Genomic DNA, 14,185 nt, shown 5'->3' with positions numbered 1-14,185 from the left:
AAGAAAAAGGAGAATACACAAACTTTTATGCAACTTTTACTTCAATCTTGTAACTGTAGATATTGTATTTGTTTGTCTCAGTGTACTAGGCCTGCAAATTTTGATTAACTTGTGAACGACCTTTTTGGACAGGAGAGTTATACTAGGTTACTTGAATCAAACTAACGAGGTGTAAATTTTACAACAAATTCAATTTATGGGATATTTAGTCTACGACAGCAACAATAAAAAAACCCAGTATACTCTTACGAGTGAGGTCTGTGGGGTAGTATGTTCGCAGATCTTACCTCTACTTTGAGAAGATAGAGAGGTTGTTTCCGATAGAACTCTCGACACAAAGAAAGATGCAAAAAGAAGCAGTAGCAACATACCATAACATCATCAAACTAACAAGACAAACCAAAGCGAAAAAAACAACATGCAGTAATAGAAACTCATGAAAAATAAGAAAATACAAGACTAACCTTAATACTACTGGTTGGGACAAGGAAAACACACGATTATCTACTAACCTTCACACATTCCTATCGAGGGTCATATTAAGCTGAAACAACGTCATGTCCTATCTAATCACCTGTCCTCAATACTTCTTTGGCCTACCTCTACCTCTACCTCTCCTCGAACCCACCAATATTAACCTCTCACACCTCCTCACGGAGGTCAGTGTGTCTCTTCTTCACGTGTCCACACAATCTAAGCCTTTAGTATGAGAGGTGGAATAGTTAACTCATTGCAAGAAGAGGACAATCATGAAAATGTATCGGAGACTATTTACTACTACTAAAGAAGCGGGAATTAGCACGGACAAATTAAATTCTATAGCTAAACAGAAAAATCTGTACTAATCCTATTTAGCTATGAGCTATTTAGCGACATATTAACGACAAAGTTCGAAGCTGATTCTAGTACTTTTTTGCAGTATATTATATGCTCCCACGTGATATATCACATCCTTAATGACAACAAATCCAAGAAAAGTGTAGTATGAGCTAATTAAACAGGAAACTTTAACATTCAAGAATATTCATCAGGATAACACAGTTTAAAACAAGAGTATCAAATTACCATATAGGTATTATGTTTGAGAATAACAACAAATATAACATGACTTAATTAGTAGTAATTTCAATCAATTGTCATAAGTACGGCACTCATCAGTCTCAGGATTATCCTTGCAGTAATTCTCCAAAGGGTCAGATGACTCTTTCTTCTTGTCCCTAGCATGGCTCGCTGCTGCACTCGCCTCTTCAACCACATCCCACGCCGCCGCGCATTCTCCGCTAACCGGGTTCTCAGCACAAGCTTCTTCTGCTTCTTTAACACTCTCTGCCACTAAATCAGATAGCTTATTATCTGGTGTTGCACTTATAGCCTTAAGGTACAATTTTCCATGTCCAAATTGGACTAATGATGAGTTTTTCCATGGTTTGTTTAGGGATTGAAATTTCAAGGTTTGAACCTTAGGGGAATCAGATGTTTTGGATAAAATTCTTGGGGTTGTGATACTAACACCAGCTATTGAGGCCATTGTTGCAAAAGATTTTTTTGGTTTTTTGGTGTGTTGGGAAATTATGATCTTTTTAGGCTATGAGATGAGATGTAACAATATATTAGGGGAGGATAGATGAGTAATGGATTAATGAGCACACGTTTCTTATCATTTATTGACCAATGGGATGCATCCATGTCATGAGAATGACAGGCAGAGATATTGTATTTAGAAATATCTTTATATTGGCCCTATGAAAAATATCATCAATTACGTATAAATGTTGTAACCAGTATTATTAGTGGCAGTCTTGTAGTCTAATATTATATATTCTATCACTATATATTTGCCTCTTGTTAATTACTGCTTGTTGCTCTGTTCTATTTTCATCTTTCTTTGTGCCGAGGGTTTACTGTAAATAGCCTCTCTATATTCAATGTATGGGTTAGATCAGCGTACGCACTATCCTCCCTAGACTTCACTTGTAGAATTATATTAGATTTATTGTTGGTGTTGTTGTTGTTGTTGTCTATTCCCTCCGAACTAATTTATGTAACACAGTATCTGATTGAATACGATTTTAAACGTATTTTTAGAAGTCGTTTGGTTTGCATATAAAAACTATTAATCTCAACATAAATCCCCAACACATTATTGTTTTGGTGATCGCAGAAGAAAAAAAATAATTGCCATATAACTAATTTATTATTTGATTTGTGGTATTAAATAATGGAGTTTTTAGTCAAATTTTGTCCATTATTTTTAGGTTGGATTCTTTCTCTTCTATAATTTTTCAGTCAAACGTGATAGTAGATTTAAAAAACTTGCTAATTGGCTAAAGCTAAGTGTTATGGTTCTATAATGAACTTAACAAGAGTAGTGCAGCCATATAAACGTAACAATAATTGTCAAAAACTAAAGAGTGAGTGTCGCATTGGAGATTCGAAAGCATGATGTGTCAAGCGGATTCAATATATATTATTTTATTGACCGTTTTATTTCTGGTTTAGATGATAATTATGTGTACAGACAATATATTTTTCGACGGAGCGAGTTATTTGAACCCTCTTTGATACATGTGGGTCCGCCCATGTACCTAACAGAAGTAAACAAACACACCCGAGAACTAACGGTCCTTCCGTTTGTGAATTTACCTAACTGGATAAAAAATAATTTTCATTGTCAACCCTTCTTCCCCGTTGCACTTCCTCAATATAACTGGGTCCTCCCTTGTACCTAACAGAAGTGCAAGGCTTTGAGGGCGTGATGTCATATGGCTATGCCTTCGCTCCCACACGGAAAAAGAAGAGTTAGCCGACCGAGATATCAAAATAACGAAAAAGTCTTAGTATTCTCTTAGCCATCAACTAAAGCACCACAAAATTTCAAAAAATTTAACCAAATTATATGGTCAAAGGGGTAAGAATCATCAATCATCCATCACTAAATGCAACTTATAAATCTACTGTAATTATTAAATGCGACTTATAAATCACAATCACTATACAATGCAATCAATAAGCCAACTTAAACATCGAAATTATTAAGTGCTTGTAAATCGTAGTTATAACTTATAATCCCAATCAGTAAATGTGATTTATAATCGCAATAAGTAAACACGACCTATAAATCGCAATCAATTATTGTCATTTTATTTAATGATTTATAATTGCAATCAATAAACGACTTATAATTCGGAATCTATAAGTGCAACTTATAAATAACAATCAATAAACTACTTATAATCGAATCAAGAATGCAGCTCCTCTAAATGAAACTTATCAATTGCAAGCGCAGAATACGAGTATAAGTCATTAAATCGCATTCAAAAAATTGACTTATAATCTTATTTAACAAATGTTGTAATATGGCCAATATTTTGGCTAGTGGAGTCCATCTCACATAAACATAAGCATATTTGCAAAGTAGACCTTGTTGGCAATATTCTTTGGACCCAAAAATATTGCATTGTGTGGTGGATATCATTTGCACAAGTTGTATCTTTTCTTTTACACTTTGGAGCCCAAGGCTTTTTGGCCTATAAAAGGAAATGTCATTAACTCACTATAGTGGTATCAGAGCCACATCTAACCGAGTTAGTTTCAATAGCCAAAATGACTCTAACAAAGACCTATATTGAGAAATTTGACCGAAGTACAAACTTCGGAATGTGGCAATTAAAGATGGAAGCTATCCTAATTCAGGATGGCTTAGACTTGGTATTGCAAAGAAATGAGAAGAAGCCGGATAAAATAACGAACGAGGAGTTGCCATCATAGATAAAAAGCCAAAATCAGGTATCATCTTAAACCTCTTAAATGAGGTTTTACATGAAGTTTCTGTAGAAACCACTGTCAAAGACATATGGGAAAAATTGAAAACCTTATATATGAAGAGGACAATGGAAAATAGACTTTACCTGAAGCAGAAGCTTTATACAATTCGTATGGGTGAAGGTACCTCTATTCTCTCTCATCTTGACACATTTAATTTCATTCTTATGGATTTAAGTAATATAGATGCCGAAATTAAATATGAGGATCAAGCTGTGTTACTGCTTTGTTCTCTACCCCCTATATTTTAAGCATATAAGAGAAACTATGCTTTATGCAACGGATGATATCTCTTATCTTAAAATCAAAAGAACAGATAAATAGTGATATTACCGCGGAAGCTAGTGGAACTCAAGCGGAAGTTTGCTTGTTTGTTAGGGGCAAATCCGACTCAATATCTAAATACAATAATTTAAAGTGTTGCTATTGTCATAAGAAAGGTCACATTATCTCTAAATGCTATAAACCAAAAAATCTTTAAAAAAAAACATAAGAAAAAGAAAAATGAGCACAAAAATACTGACACCGCTGAAGCTAGTGTAACAATTGATGAGATTGAGGGAATTATATAGATAAACATATTTGCAAAGTAGACCTTGTTGGCAATATTCTTTGGGACCCAAAATATTGCATTATGTGGTGAATATTATTTGCACAAGTTAATGCCATTAGTTCATTTTAGACACACCAACAAGACTTCTTTATTTCTTGTTTCTTCTCCTCCTTCAGTAATTGAGAGTATTTTGTAAGAGAGTTGAATGTTGGGAAACACTTACATGATCCCCTTTCTTTGGAGTGATCTTGTGAGATTATTCTCTCGAGGTATTTGAGATTAATTAGAGTATTTACTCTAATTTTGTACGCTCTTTTGTACTCTTGTTGCTATAGTGAATTTGCTCCTCTCCGCTTGTGGACGTAGGTCACACTAACCGAACCACATTAAATTGGTGTTTTCTTTATATGCTTTAATTGTCGTTGTTATCAACTTGCATTATCTTTGTTATTGTCATTATAACATTATTTGGCTAAATTCTCCATTACCCCGGTTGCCGATCCTAACAAATGCTAATTCAAAATTTCATACAAATCAGACTAACAAATCTCATTCAGCAAATATTCGCTAATGTGACTTACAAATGTTTATAAAGCTTTTTGTTATTATTTAACTAGGTAATTTAGTCCGTTAAGGCTCAAAGAAGAAGCTTTCTCATAGTTAAAAATGCAAACTTGCTGCTATTAATGGGCAGAGATGTTAATCATCTTCTTAACCTCGTTAAAAGACACCAAAACTACCGCAGAGCAATTCAACAGATTCATACTCAGTTAATATTCACCACTGCTGAAAATACCTTCAACACAAGTTCAATACCCATCATATTAACTCTCTGGAACTCTGTAATTCGCCATTACTCTCTTGGTATTTTCCCACAAGAAGCCTTTTTTCTTTTCCAGAAACTCCGATTCCAGTATCAAAAAGTTATATATTTTGATAGCTTTACATATTCTTTCTTGATCAAAGCATCGGCCAATTTAGCACAACGGGGTACTGGGAAACAGCTTCATTGTTTGAGCTTGAAGGATGGATTTGAGTCCCATGTTTATGTGCAAACTGCTCTGGTTAACATGTATGGTGAATGTGGGTTTGTTGGGGAAGCGAAGAAGGTGTTCGATGAAATGCCTGTTAGAAATTCTGTCACTTGGAATGCTTTGATCAGTGGTTCTATTAAATGGGGTGATGTTAAGGTTGCTCGGGCGATGTTCGATGCAATGCCGGAGAAGAATGTCATTTCTTGGACGGGGCTTATTGATGGGTATACGAGGATGGGTCGGTTTGATGAGGCATTGTCATTGTTCCGCGAAATGGCTGTGATCGAGGAGATAAAACCGAGTGAAGTGAGTCTTTTGGCTATTTTCCCGGCTATTTGGAATGTTCGGTGTTTAGAGTGTTGCCAAATGGTTCATGCTTACGGGGAGAAAAGTGGTATTAATGCTTTTGATATCCGTGTTATGAATTCGCTTGTAGATGCTTATGCTAAATGTGGAAGCATAGATGATGCTGTGAGAGTTTTTGAGGATATATTAAATGAACGAAGGAATTTGGTGTCATGGACATCAATAATATCAGGATATGCAATGCATGGGATGGCAAAAGAAGCTTCGGATAGTTATCAGATGATGGTGGATGCAGGTGTTGAACCGAATCGCATAACGTTTTTGAGCATGCTCAATGCTTGCAGTCATGGAGGTTTAGTGGATGAGGGGCTCGAGTTTTTCAGGAAGATGGTTGATGAGTTTGGGATTCAACCAGACATTAAGCATTATGGCAGCTTGATAGACATGTTAGGCAGAGAAGGTAGGTTAGTAGAAGCAGAAGAAATAGCTTTGGAGATACCTAATGCTATGTCTAATGTTGTGATTTGGAGAACACTATTGGGAGCTTGTAGTTTTCATGATAATGCAGATATGGGAGAAAGAGTTATGCAGAAGATCATGGAGATGGAAAACAAATATGGTGGTGATTATGTGCTTCTTTCGAATATCCTTGCAGGTATGGGCAGGTATGTTGATTCTGAGGTTGTGAGGCGAGTGATGGATGAGCAAAATGCACTCAAAGCTCCCGGCCTTAGCTTTACTTAATTCAAGATTGTAAACTGATCGATATATTGTTCATAAGTCACGTTTTACTTGATAAGTTTCTTCTTTCACTGGAAGTAGGAGCAGCACCAAATTGGTACTTTTATGCATTTCTTTGTTTATTCTCATTTATTTCGTGGCCTCCTTTTGCCCATTGCTTAAACTGATCTCAGAACTTCAGCTAATCGTAACTTGCCTCCTAATCTAATTAATGCTTGTCCTATTTACTATAAGGCTCAGGCCTGAATGCAGTCCAATCTTTTATAATTAGAAAGTCTGCATGGGCTAGCTGTTGAACGTTAAAATTTGAGTACAAAACTTTAAGCATTGAGCTTACAGCTTCGATGCTTGTTAGCAACATAAACAGATCAATAATTTGGCAATCTATGCACAAACTACCAAATATAATATGATCTACTGAAGTGATCACTGTTGGATGTTAACCTCTGTTAATGAGGTGATGAAATATAGCTGGATTTTGTTGAAAGGACTGGCAGGACAATGGATGTCTATAAGAAACGCCATTCGAGAATAAGAAATTCATCACTTACTAGTGGATGTGCTTTATTTTTGTCAGGTAGTCATTAGTTAAGCAAGAAATGAGTATGTTATTACGGAGTATACTTGAGGGGTTTCTCAAATTACTGTTAGAGAACATGAAGGAATTATCAGAATACCAGCATTTTATAGTAAATGTAGACAAGAACCTGCTCATGAAATTAAGAAGGCGCCCTAGAAACTGTCTGTAAACAAAATATTGCAAGGCTGAATGGCATCTATCTTGGACTCTTTGTTATCTTGTGACGGTTATGATATTTGCTCAGTGATTCTTTCATTTTTATTAAAATGAAGTTGAGAAAGAAAATAAGCATTCTGCCCATGGTATATTTGGGTTGCGTGGCAAATCGATAGCTGTTTGAAGAGTCATGGAGATTCCCAAGATGATGCCAGCTAAAGTAACACAACAACAACAACATCTCAATCGCAAGCAAGTTGGGGTCGGCTATGCAAATTATCACTGACCATGTCACTCCATTTAAGCTCATATCATATCAATATTATACGAAATAAACAAAAAATAAAAAAGTTCTCTATTTTTTTCTCATATAAATCTTCAGCAGGACTAAAAGAATTTTGAAAACATAAGACCTAAACAAAACATACTAATTGATCAAAACATATTCCCAATTAATTGGTGTCATGTATTTTGATCTTTTTCTTCCATTGTGCCTATTTTTCGCTAGTCTTCATGGATTCCAAGAGATTATAGGTCTTTAGGGACAATTTTCTTCCATGTGATTTTAGGTCTACCTCGTCCTGTTTTATCACTTTTACTCGCCACTATTGAACACCTACTGATTAATGCACGAGGTCGACACAGGATATAACTTAACCATCTCAAACGGTTTTCTCTCATTTTATTCTCGATATGTGCTACTTGCATTTTCTGCGTAGCTACAATGACTCTAAGCTACCCTTTTTAGCGGTCTTTACAAGAACTTCCAAATAGAAACAGATTCAATGGGTGTTCCTTTCCATCCTACAAGGAGGGCCTTTCCATCATTTTGAACATTGCAGGAACTGCCTTGGGAAAATTGCTTGAGAATCAGATTTGCTTGATACCAAGATGACTCACTGAGCTCCATTTCAACCATTCCAAACCTTGCAAAGTATGCTCTCCATACATCAAGCTTCATATTCCGTGTGAACCTTTCTGCACCCTCAGCTGCAACCATATTCCGGATACCTTCACCAATATGAAATACCTCAATCCTCTTTCTAACCAAATTGTCTCTATCCATGCAGTCCTCAAAGCAATCAAAAAGCACACTATAAAAGAAAAGTGCCTCCACAAAACGGTTCAAAAATGAAGGTGAGTTATGGTTTGCTTCCACCTCACAGACAACAACTACAGATGGTCTGAGTCCTCTGATTACTCGCATCGTGTTATCCATATACTCTGGCCTGCAGATCATTGTCCTTAGTACAATGTTACAATAGACAGCCACAGTTTCATCTGCCTTAACATTGACTGATTCTACCCTGAGATCTTTCATGTCAGACATAAAGACTATATTAAATGAAAAGGGCAGATTCAAGGAATTGGCAAAACTTTGTAATCTCTTGCCTGTTTCTTCGATTTTCTCTTTTTCTTGGTGTCCAATGGCAGTTATCTTCAGAAGCTCAATTGGATGGTCACGTTGTTCTGCAAGAGCTTGCATCAAGCCTGTACACTGAATTCCAGTTCTGATATTAAAATCAACCAAATGGATCTTGGTTGCACCTTTAACATTTTCAATTATTGCTTGAACTCCTGCGAACTGCATTACTTGGCTGAATGGAATTTCTGTGTGGCAGGTTAAGGCTTCAGGTGTGGTACCTAATGCCAGAGTGCTTAAATACCTTAATTTTCTTTCAAAACTTGGGGACCTTCCTGTTTCTCGATCAATCCTTTCTTGTAAAGCTTCACCAAAATAGAAACAAAGTCTCTGGATTGGATTACCTGTTGAAGATATAATCAAGTAAATACATGTGTATTCTCTCGATAGTCACACAATTCAACATGGTATAAGATCAGGTCTTGGGTTCAAGTCTCACCACCACCCACTATAAAAAACGAATTCCCACGTGCTTGCCGATGAAAGAATTAGACCCGCAAGTGCGGGAGCGTGTTGGAGATATAACTATGTAAATAAAAGTGTATACTTTCTAATAGAAGTGATCACAAAGTTCAACATTACCTGTAGCAGATGCCTTCCACAGGCAACGTGCAACGGATTGGCTAGCCAGCTGAAATTGCTGTTGATCCACTTCTTCTGCAGCAGCTAGAAGGAGGTGAACAAGTTCCATGTCCCTTGTTTGCTCCATGGAAAGGCCCGAAAGTGCTGAAGCATAAGGATGTATAAACATAGAAAGACCATCTACTCTTTGGGTGGAGTACTGGATATATCTTTCTCCAGCAACTCGCAAGATTTCTTCTGTTGACAACTTAGAGATGTTACCTACATGAGCCTCGTTGATGTGTACATTGCTCAAATTTTCCTCGCTTGATTTCTTGAACAGTCTCCCACAATTGTTCAACAGCTCCAACGATGCTGAAGAAATAGGATTTGTTTTCTCTCCATGGAAATTGCCAAGCCTTGGCACTTGAGGCTGAATCCTATTAGATGCTTCAAAGGTGGACTGAATTTGGACAGGTTGCAGGGGAAAGTCCATGTTGGAAGAAGAGTCATCACTTTGAGTGCAATAATCTGAGATGTTCTGTTGCTGATCTTCTGATAGTTGAACATGTTTGTCTGATGTATTCTCTTGATATTTCAGGTCAAGCACAGAGTAAAGAGAATCAAGATCCTCACTATCCAATCCAAACCAAGGATCTACTACGCCATTGTCGACCAATTCATTTCTCCCACACTGTTGAAGATGATTGTGACCACCCTGGAGAACACTGAAATCAATGGCGGGGATCGACACTTGGTCCATGCCTAGAACTGTACGATCTTTTCCCTATTGTATCGCTAACTTGTAATCTGAAGAAGTAGTCTAGATCAGATTTATAGTCTTGGTGATGTTAGGCTTATAGCAACCTGTATTTTACTGCTGGAAGATATAGAAAGGAATTTACTCGGGTTTGAAAGTGAAGTTTTTGTCCTCGGAAATAAAAATAACTTGTTCATGGCGAAAGTTTAGAAGACCAATGCCAGGATGATGTTTTCATGCCCGGGACAAGCAGAGAGTCCAGATGAAAGATAGTCTCTCGTATTGTTTGTATCTCTAAAAGCAACCTTGACTGAGGTAGCTCATCATAAGCCTTAACGAGTTTGATTGATTAAGGAATTTTATGCATTTGGAGAAGACGATTGAGACAATGAGATATTGTTGAAGGCATAATGCCATGGTTAGAAGGAAATGGCATAAGAGAAACAAAAAGGAAAGTCTGCAGGCCAAATGTCTGTCTCAGTAAGGAACAGAAGTGATACAGTGTGTAGAGCAATTGAGCTTCGGAATTGATGTCTTTTTGGTCAAAGTAATGGGAAAAAAAGAGGTACGTTATTATGTCATTTTAGTTATGCCAGGGCACAGGACAAAAACCTGATAATCATATGACTTTGTCTGGCTTACTTGTCTTAAGGAAATAGCAAAGAAACATACAACAGCAAAAACATTTCTGATTTGTTGGGCATCCTGAAAAATTGAAGAGGTCAGTAGTCTTTTAAGTTTTCTGCATTTAAACTAATCATGGTTTCTTTTGATAATTCACTCTTGGATTATAATATTTGAGTACTATTTTGATTGCAACTAAATTAATTTTGAAAAGAAGAGTAACTTTCCATCATCCAATTTTTATGTCTTAATGTAATAGCCCTTCTTTAGATTTAACATTACTGAAAGTTTAATTAATGATGGAGTCATGGTAAAGTTGTCTCCCTGGAACCTATAGCTCACGAGCTCAAGCCGTGGAATCAGCTATTGATACTTGCATCAGATTAGGTTGTTTACATCACACCCCTTAGGGTGCGGCTCTTTTCGGGACCCCTACACATGCTCCGTGCACCGGGCTGCTTTTTTTGAAAGCTTAATTAATGGCTTTTGTGTATAACTGTCGTTCTTTAATGACTTTAAAGTTTAGGAGCAGAGATTTGTTCCCTTTCACCCTTTCATATCACTTAGGTTCCATCAAATTAGAAGGGCTTGAAAAACTATAATTAAATTGAATGAGTTATATGGAAATGTAGAATCAATCAATCAAGCACCCTTTCTTGAACTAGATTGAGAAAGAAAGTACACATATTTAATTCTTTTATTGTTTTCCTTTCTATTATTTTAATCAAATTTTCTTGCGAGCCATTTATTTCTCTAGTACATATTTAATTCTTGTATTGTTTTCCTTTATATTATTTTTATCAAATTTTCTTGTGAGCCACTTATTTCAATCTGAAACAAAAGATTAAAATTATCGTTCTCCTTCCCAACTAGTCAGACGGCGTTACACCATCCTCAACTATGGCTTCAATAAACCACCAAATAATATGGTGCAGTGAATGAGACTGCTCCTCTTTTAACCAGAGGTCTCGGGTTCGAGCACTGGATATGAAAAAATCCTTAGTAGGGAGCGCTTTCCCCTAAATGGTGCCCTACGCGGCGCGAATCCGAATATAGTCGGGCTCCAATACGGGTACCGGACACCGGATGGAAAACCAAAAAACTATGGCTTCAATAAGAAATTCTTGTATTTGCATTTGCTTTACTAAAACAATACATACATGTCCCCCTCAATGACCAAACAAAAACAATAATCTACTCCCTCTTTAACAATCAAGATTACAACTGTATAGAGACAAAAAAAATTTAAAAGAAAAGATCATATCAACTCTCAGACCTTTTCATCATTTCTTGTAGAATAGTCGGCATTTTCCAAATCAACCACATTCCCACAAAACAAAACAAAACAAACCCAAATTAGACCCTTCACAATCTTAACCATACCAATTGCCACAGTCATATAATACAACCACCAACCAACAAAATCAACCAAATCAACACTACCTATCAACTCCCTTTTCACCTCAGCCACAACAACTAATGACTCAACTTCATCCCTCAATTTGCACCACCACAACACACCAAAACTCATTGCCATTGCCACCTTCTCAACCACCCTATCATCCGCCGTTTCGACCCCGAAAACGGTGTCGTTCACTACCGGCTTCACCACTTTCTTGGACCAAAACGACGTCGTTTCATGCAACCCGAAAAGAAATATAACTCTACTCAATAAACATAATCCTTCGTGATGACTAAAACTTGAACTACCACCTATTCCAATAGCTATGCTACCTTCTATGCCTATGCACACACATATTTGAAGCATGAAAAGAAAAAACCACGCGGTATACAGACAAGGTTTAGAATAAGTCATGTGATCCGCGGATTGTTTAATGAATAATATGGTTCGACCTGTTAACCCGTGGATGAGAGCTGAAATGGCGACAAGTGGAACTAGTACGTGCAAAATATTGGGATTCGCGTAGAGAAAGATATTGATGAGAAGAGAATCAGGCAGCGTGTAGTACTCAGCTGAGGTGGTAATAAGATAGCGAGCGACTGAGAGCCTGGCGAGGACGATAAAGGAAAGAGGGAGGAGAAGGCTGAGAAGAATAATGGTAAGGCATTGAAATGATTCTTTTAACATATTGGCAACATAGTCAAAGAATGAAATGGTTTTCTTCTCTTCTTGGTGATATATTTGTGAACTTGAACCCATTTAACTCTAATTTGACTTTAATTAACAAGCAAAAAACTGGTTTCTCTTTGAGAAATACATAAAGGGATGAGGAGTATATAAGTGATCAAAAATTTGAATTAGTAAAAAGACTATAAAGTGGTTGCCACGACTATCTTCTCTACGTTTTCTTCTCTAACGAGTTTGGTGTATATATCTTTTTATGGACTTATATCCAATAATTTACTTTAATTTATTCATACATATTTCCATCAATTGGTGGCCGCCATAACACGAAAGCTATTTTAATTTATACTAATTTTTTTTCTTTTTCTTTTTCTTTTCGATTTAAATTTAAGAATTTACACTATTAGTTCACCTAAAAGACAGGTAATTGCCCATAGAACTGGAATTAGTAACCTAGAAAATAAGACGGTTACCTACTACACCGCAGGTTAAAATAATATAGAAGAATTAACCCAAATAACCACCCATTCAACCACTTATATAAACTAAAAATAGCCGGTGGATGTATAATATATGCATATTTTATGTATTATATATGTATAATTGAGTATAATTAATGTATAATCACATACATGGCTAGAAAAAATAAACTATAAATATGACTGGCTATTTATGTAAATATCTCTAAAATATACTAATTGTGTGTGAGTTAACCAAATTCAACTTATGCAATATTGTAGGTTTTTATGCCCAAGAGAAAGAACTTTTTCTATTTTCATTCAAAGTATAATACGTACTCAACACCTCTTTACATATAGAATATTGATGCAAATATATATATACATAGTGAAAGGAAGCATCAGCAAGTGCCAAATATTCAGGAAAATTTGACTGTTATCTAATATGAATTAATATACTAACAAAAGTTTTGGTAGAATGGTAAGTATCCTTCATCCTTAATCAGAGATCTTGAGTTCGAGCCATGTGTACGGAGTCGCCTCTGTTATGGAACTTCCCGGTGTAAATCCAGATTAATCGGATTTCAATACAGATATCGGACACCGGATAGGAAACAAAAAAAGATAATATGAATTATATCATCCTTGCAATAATTTAACCATTATGCGTATTTTAGTTGCATTAACCAATATCTAGAAACTAGAAATCCAATCAAACACAATTACACAAACATAAATTCTAACTACTTAATATTCTAATTTTTTTTATGTCTAAGTGGATGTAACTAGAACTACGTGCTATAAAAGGTCGCTTTGTTGTTGGATAATTAATTGGACTTCAATTATTCCTTTTTTGAAGTGAAATTTTTATAATTAGAAGTGATCGTGACAACGACAAATCCCACCAAATCCAACGTGATGGCATTATATGTGGGATTTAATTCAAATTTTTCAATTTGGCCTTAAAATAGAAGCTAGCTAGAATTTTATAAAAGAACAACCATTTTAAAGGACTTCACATTCACAACATGATGAAAACATGCAAAAAGGCTCCACACAGATGGAAACTCTACCAAAGATT

At 36.1% G+C, this 14,185-nt stretch overlaps 3 protein-coding genes across 4 annotated transcripts; 1 reads left to right on the top strand and 2 right to left on the bottom strand.

The window, feature by feature from the left end:
- Positions 1 to 988: 988 nt before the first annotated feature.
- Positions 989 to 1,593, bottom strand: LOC107799104 (calvin cycle protein CP12-1, chloroplastic-like). The gene has a single exon (XM_016622175.2). The coding sequence runs from the start codon at positions 1,526 to 1,528 to the stop codon at positions 1,130 to 1,132; it is 399 nt and encodes a 132-aa protein (XP_016477661.2). The 5' UTR covers positions 1,529 to 1,593; the 3' UTR covers positions 989 to 1,129.
- Positions 1,594 to 4,899: 3,306 nt separating this feature from the next.
- On the top strand, positions 4,900 to 9,915 carry LOC142179329 (pentatricopeptide repeat-containing protein At1g09220, mitochondrial-like). 2 transcript variants are annotated; one of them, XM_075249026.1, is made up of 2 exons: positions 4,901 to 6,380; positions 9,778 to 9,915. In XM_075249026.1, the coding sequence occupies exons 1-2, from the start codon at positions 5,062 to 5,064 to the stop codon at positions 9,791 to 9,793; spliced, it is 1,335 nt and encodes a 444-aa protein (XP_075105127.1). In that variant the 5' UTR covers positions 4,901 to 5,061; the 3' UTR covers positions 9,794 to 9,915. The 2 variants fall into 2 exon arrangements, with proteins under 2 accessions (XP_075105126.1, XP_075105127.1); XM_075249025.1 differs by lacking the exon at positions 9,778 to 9,915 and having other exon boundaries at positions 4,900 to 6,616.
- LOC107799100 (DELLA protein RGL1-like) lies at positions 7,278 to 11,136 on the bottom strand. Its single transcript, XM_016622172.2, has 2 exons — positions 9,198 to 11,136; positions 7,278 to 8,959 (listed from the first exon to the last, which is right to left on the bottom strand). Exons 1-2 carry the CDS (start codon positions 9,937 to 9,939, stop codon positions 7,947 to 7,949), a joined length of 1,755 nt encoding a protein of 584 aa, XP_016477658.2. The 5' UTR covers positions 9,940 to 11,136; the 3' UTR covers positions 7,278 to 7,946.
- Between the last annotated feature and the right edge of the window lie 3,049 nt (positions 11,137 to 14,185).

This window comes from Nicotiana tabacum, chromosome 3 (genome assembly GCF_000715075.1).
Source record: "Nicotiana tabacum cultivar K326 chromosome 3, ASM71507v2, whole genome shotgun sequence".
In the NCBI taxonomy this organism is placed as follows: Eukaryota; Viridiplantae; Streptophyta; class Magnoliopsida; order Solanales; family Solanaceae; genus Nicotiana; species Nicotiana tabacum.
The sequence above is the reverse complement of the archived record's forward strand: the minus strand, read 5'-3'. Positions and strand labels throughout refer to the sequence as shown.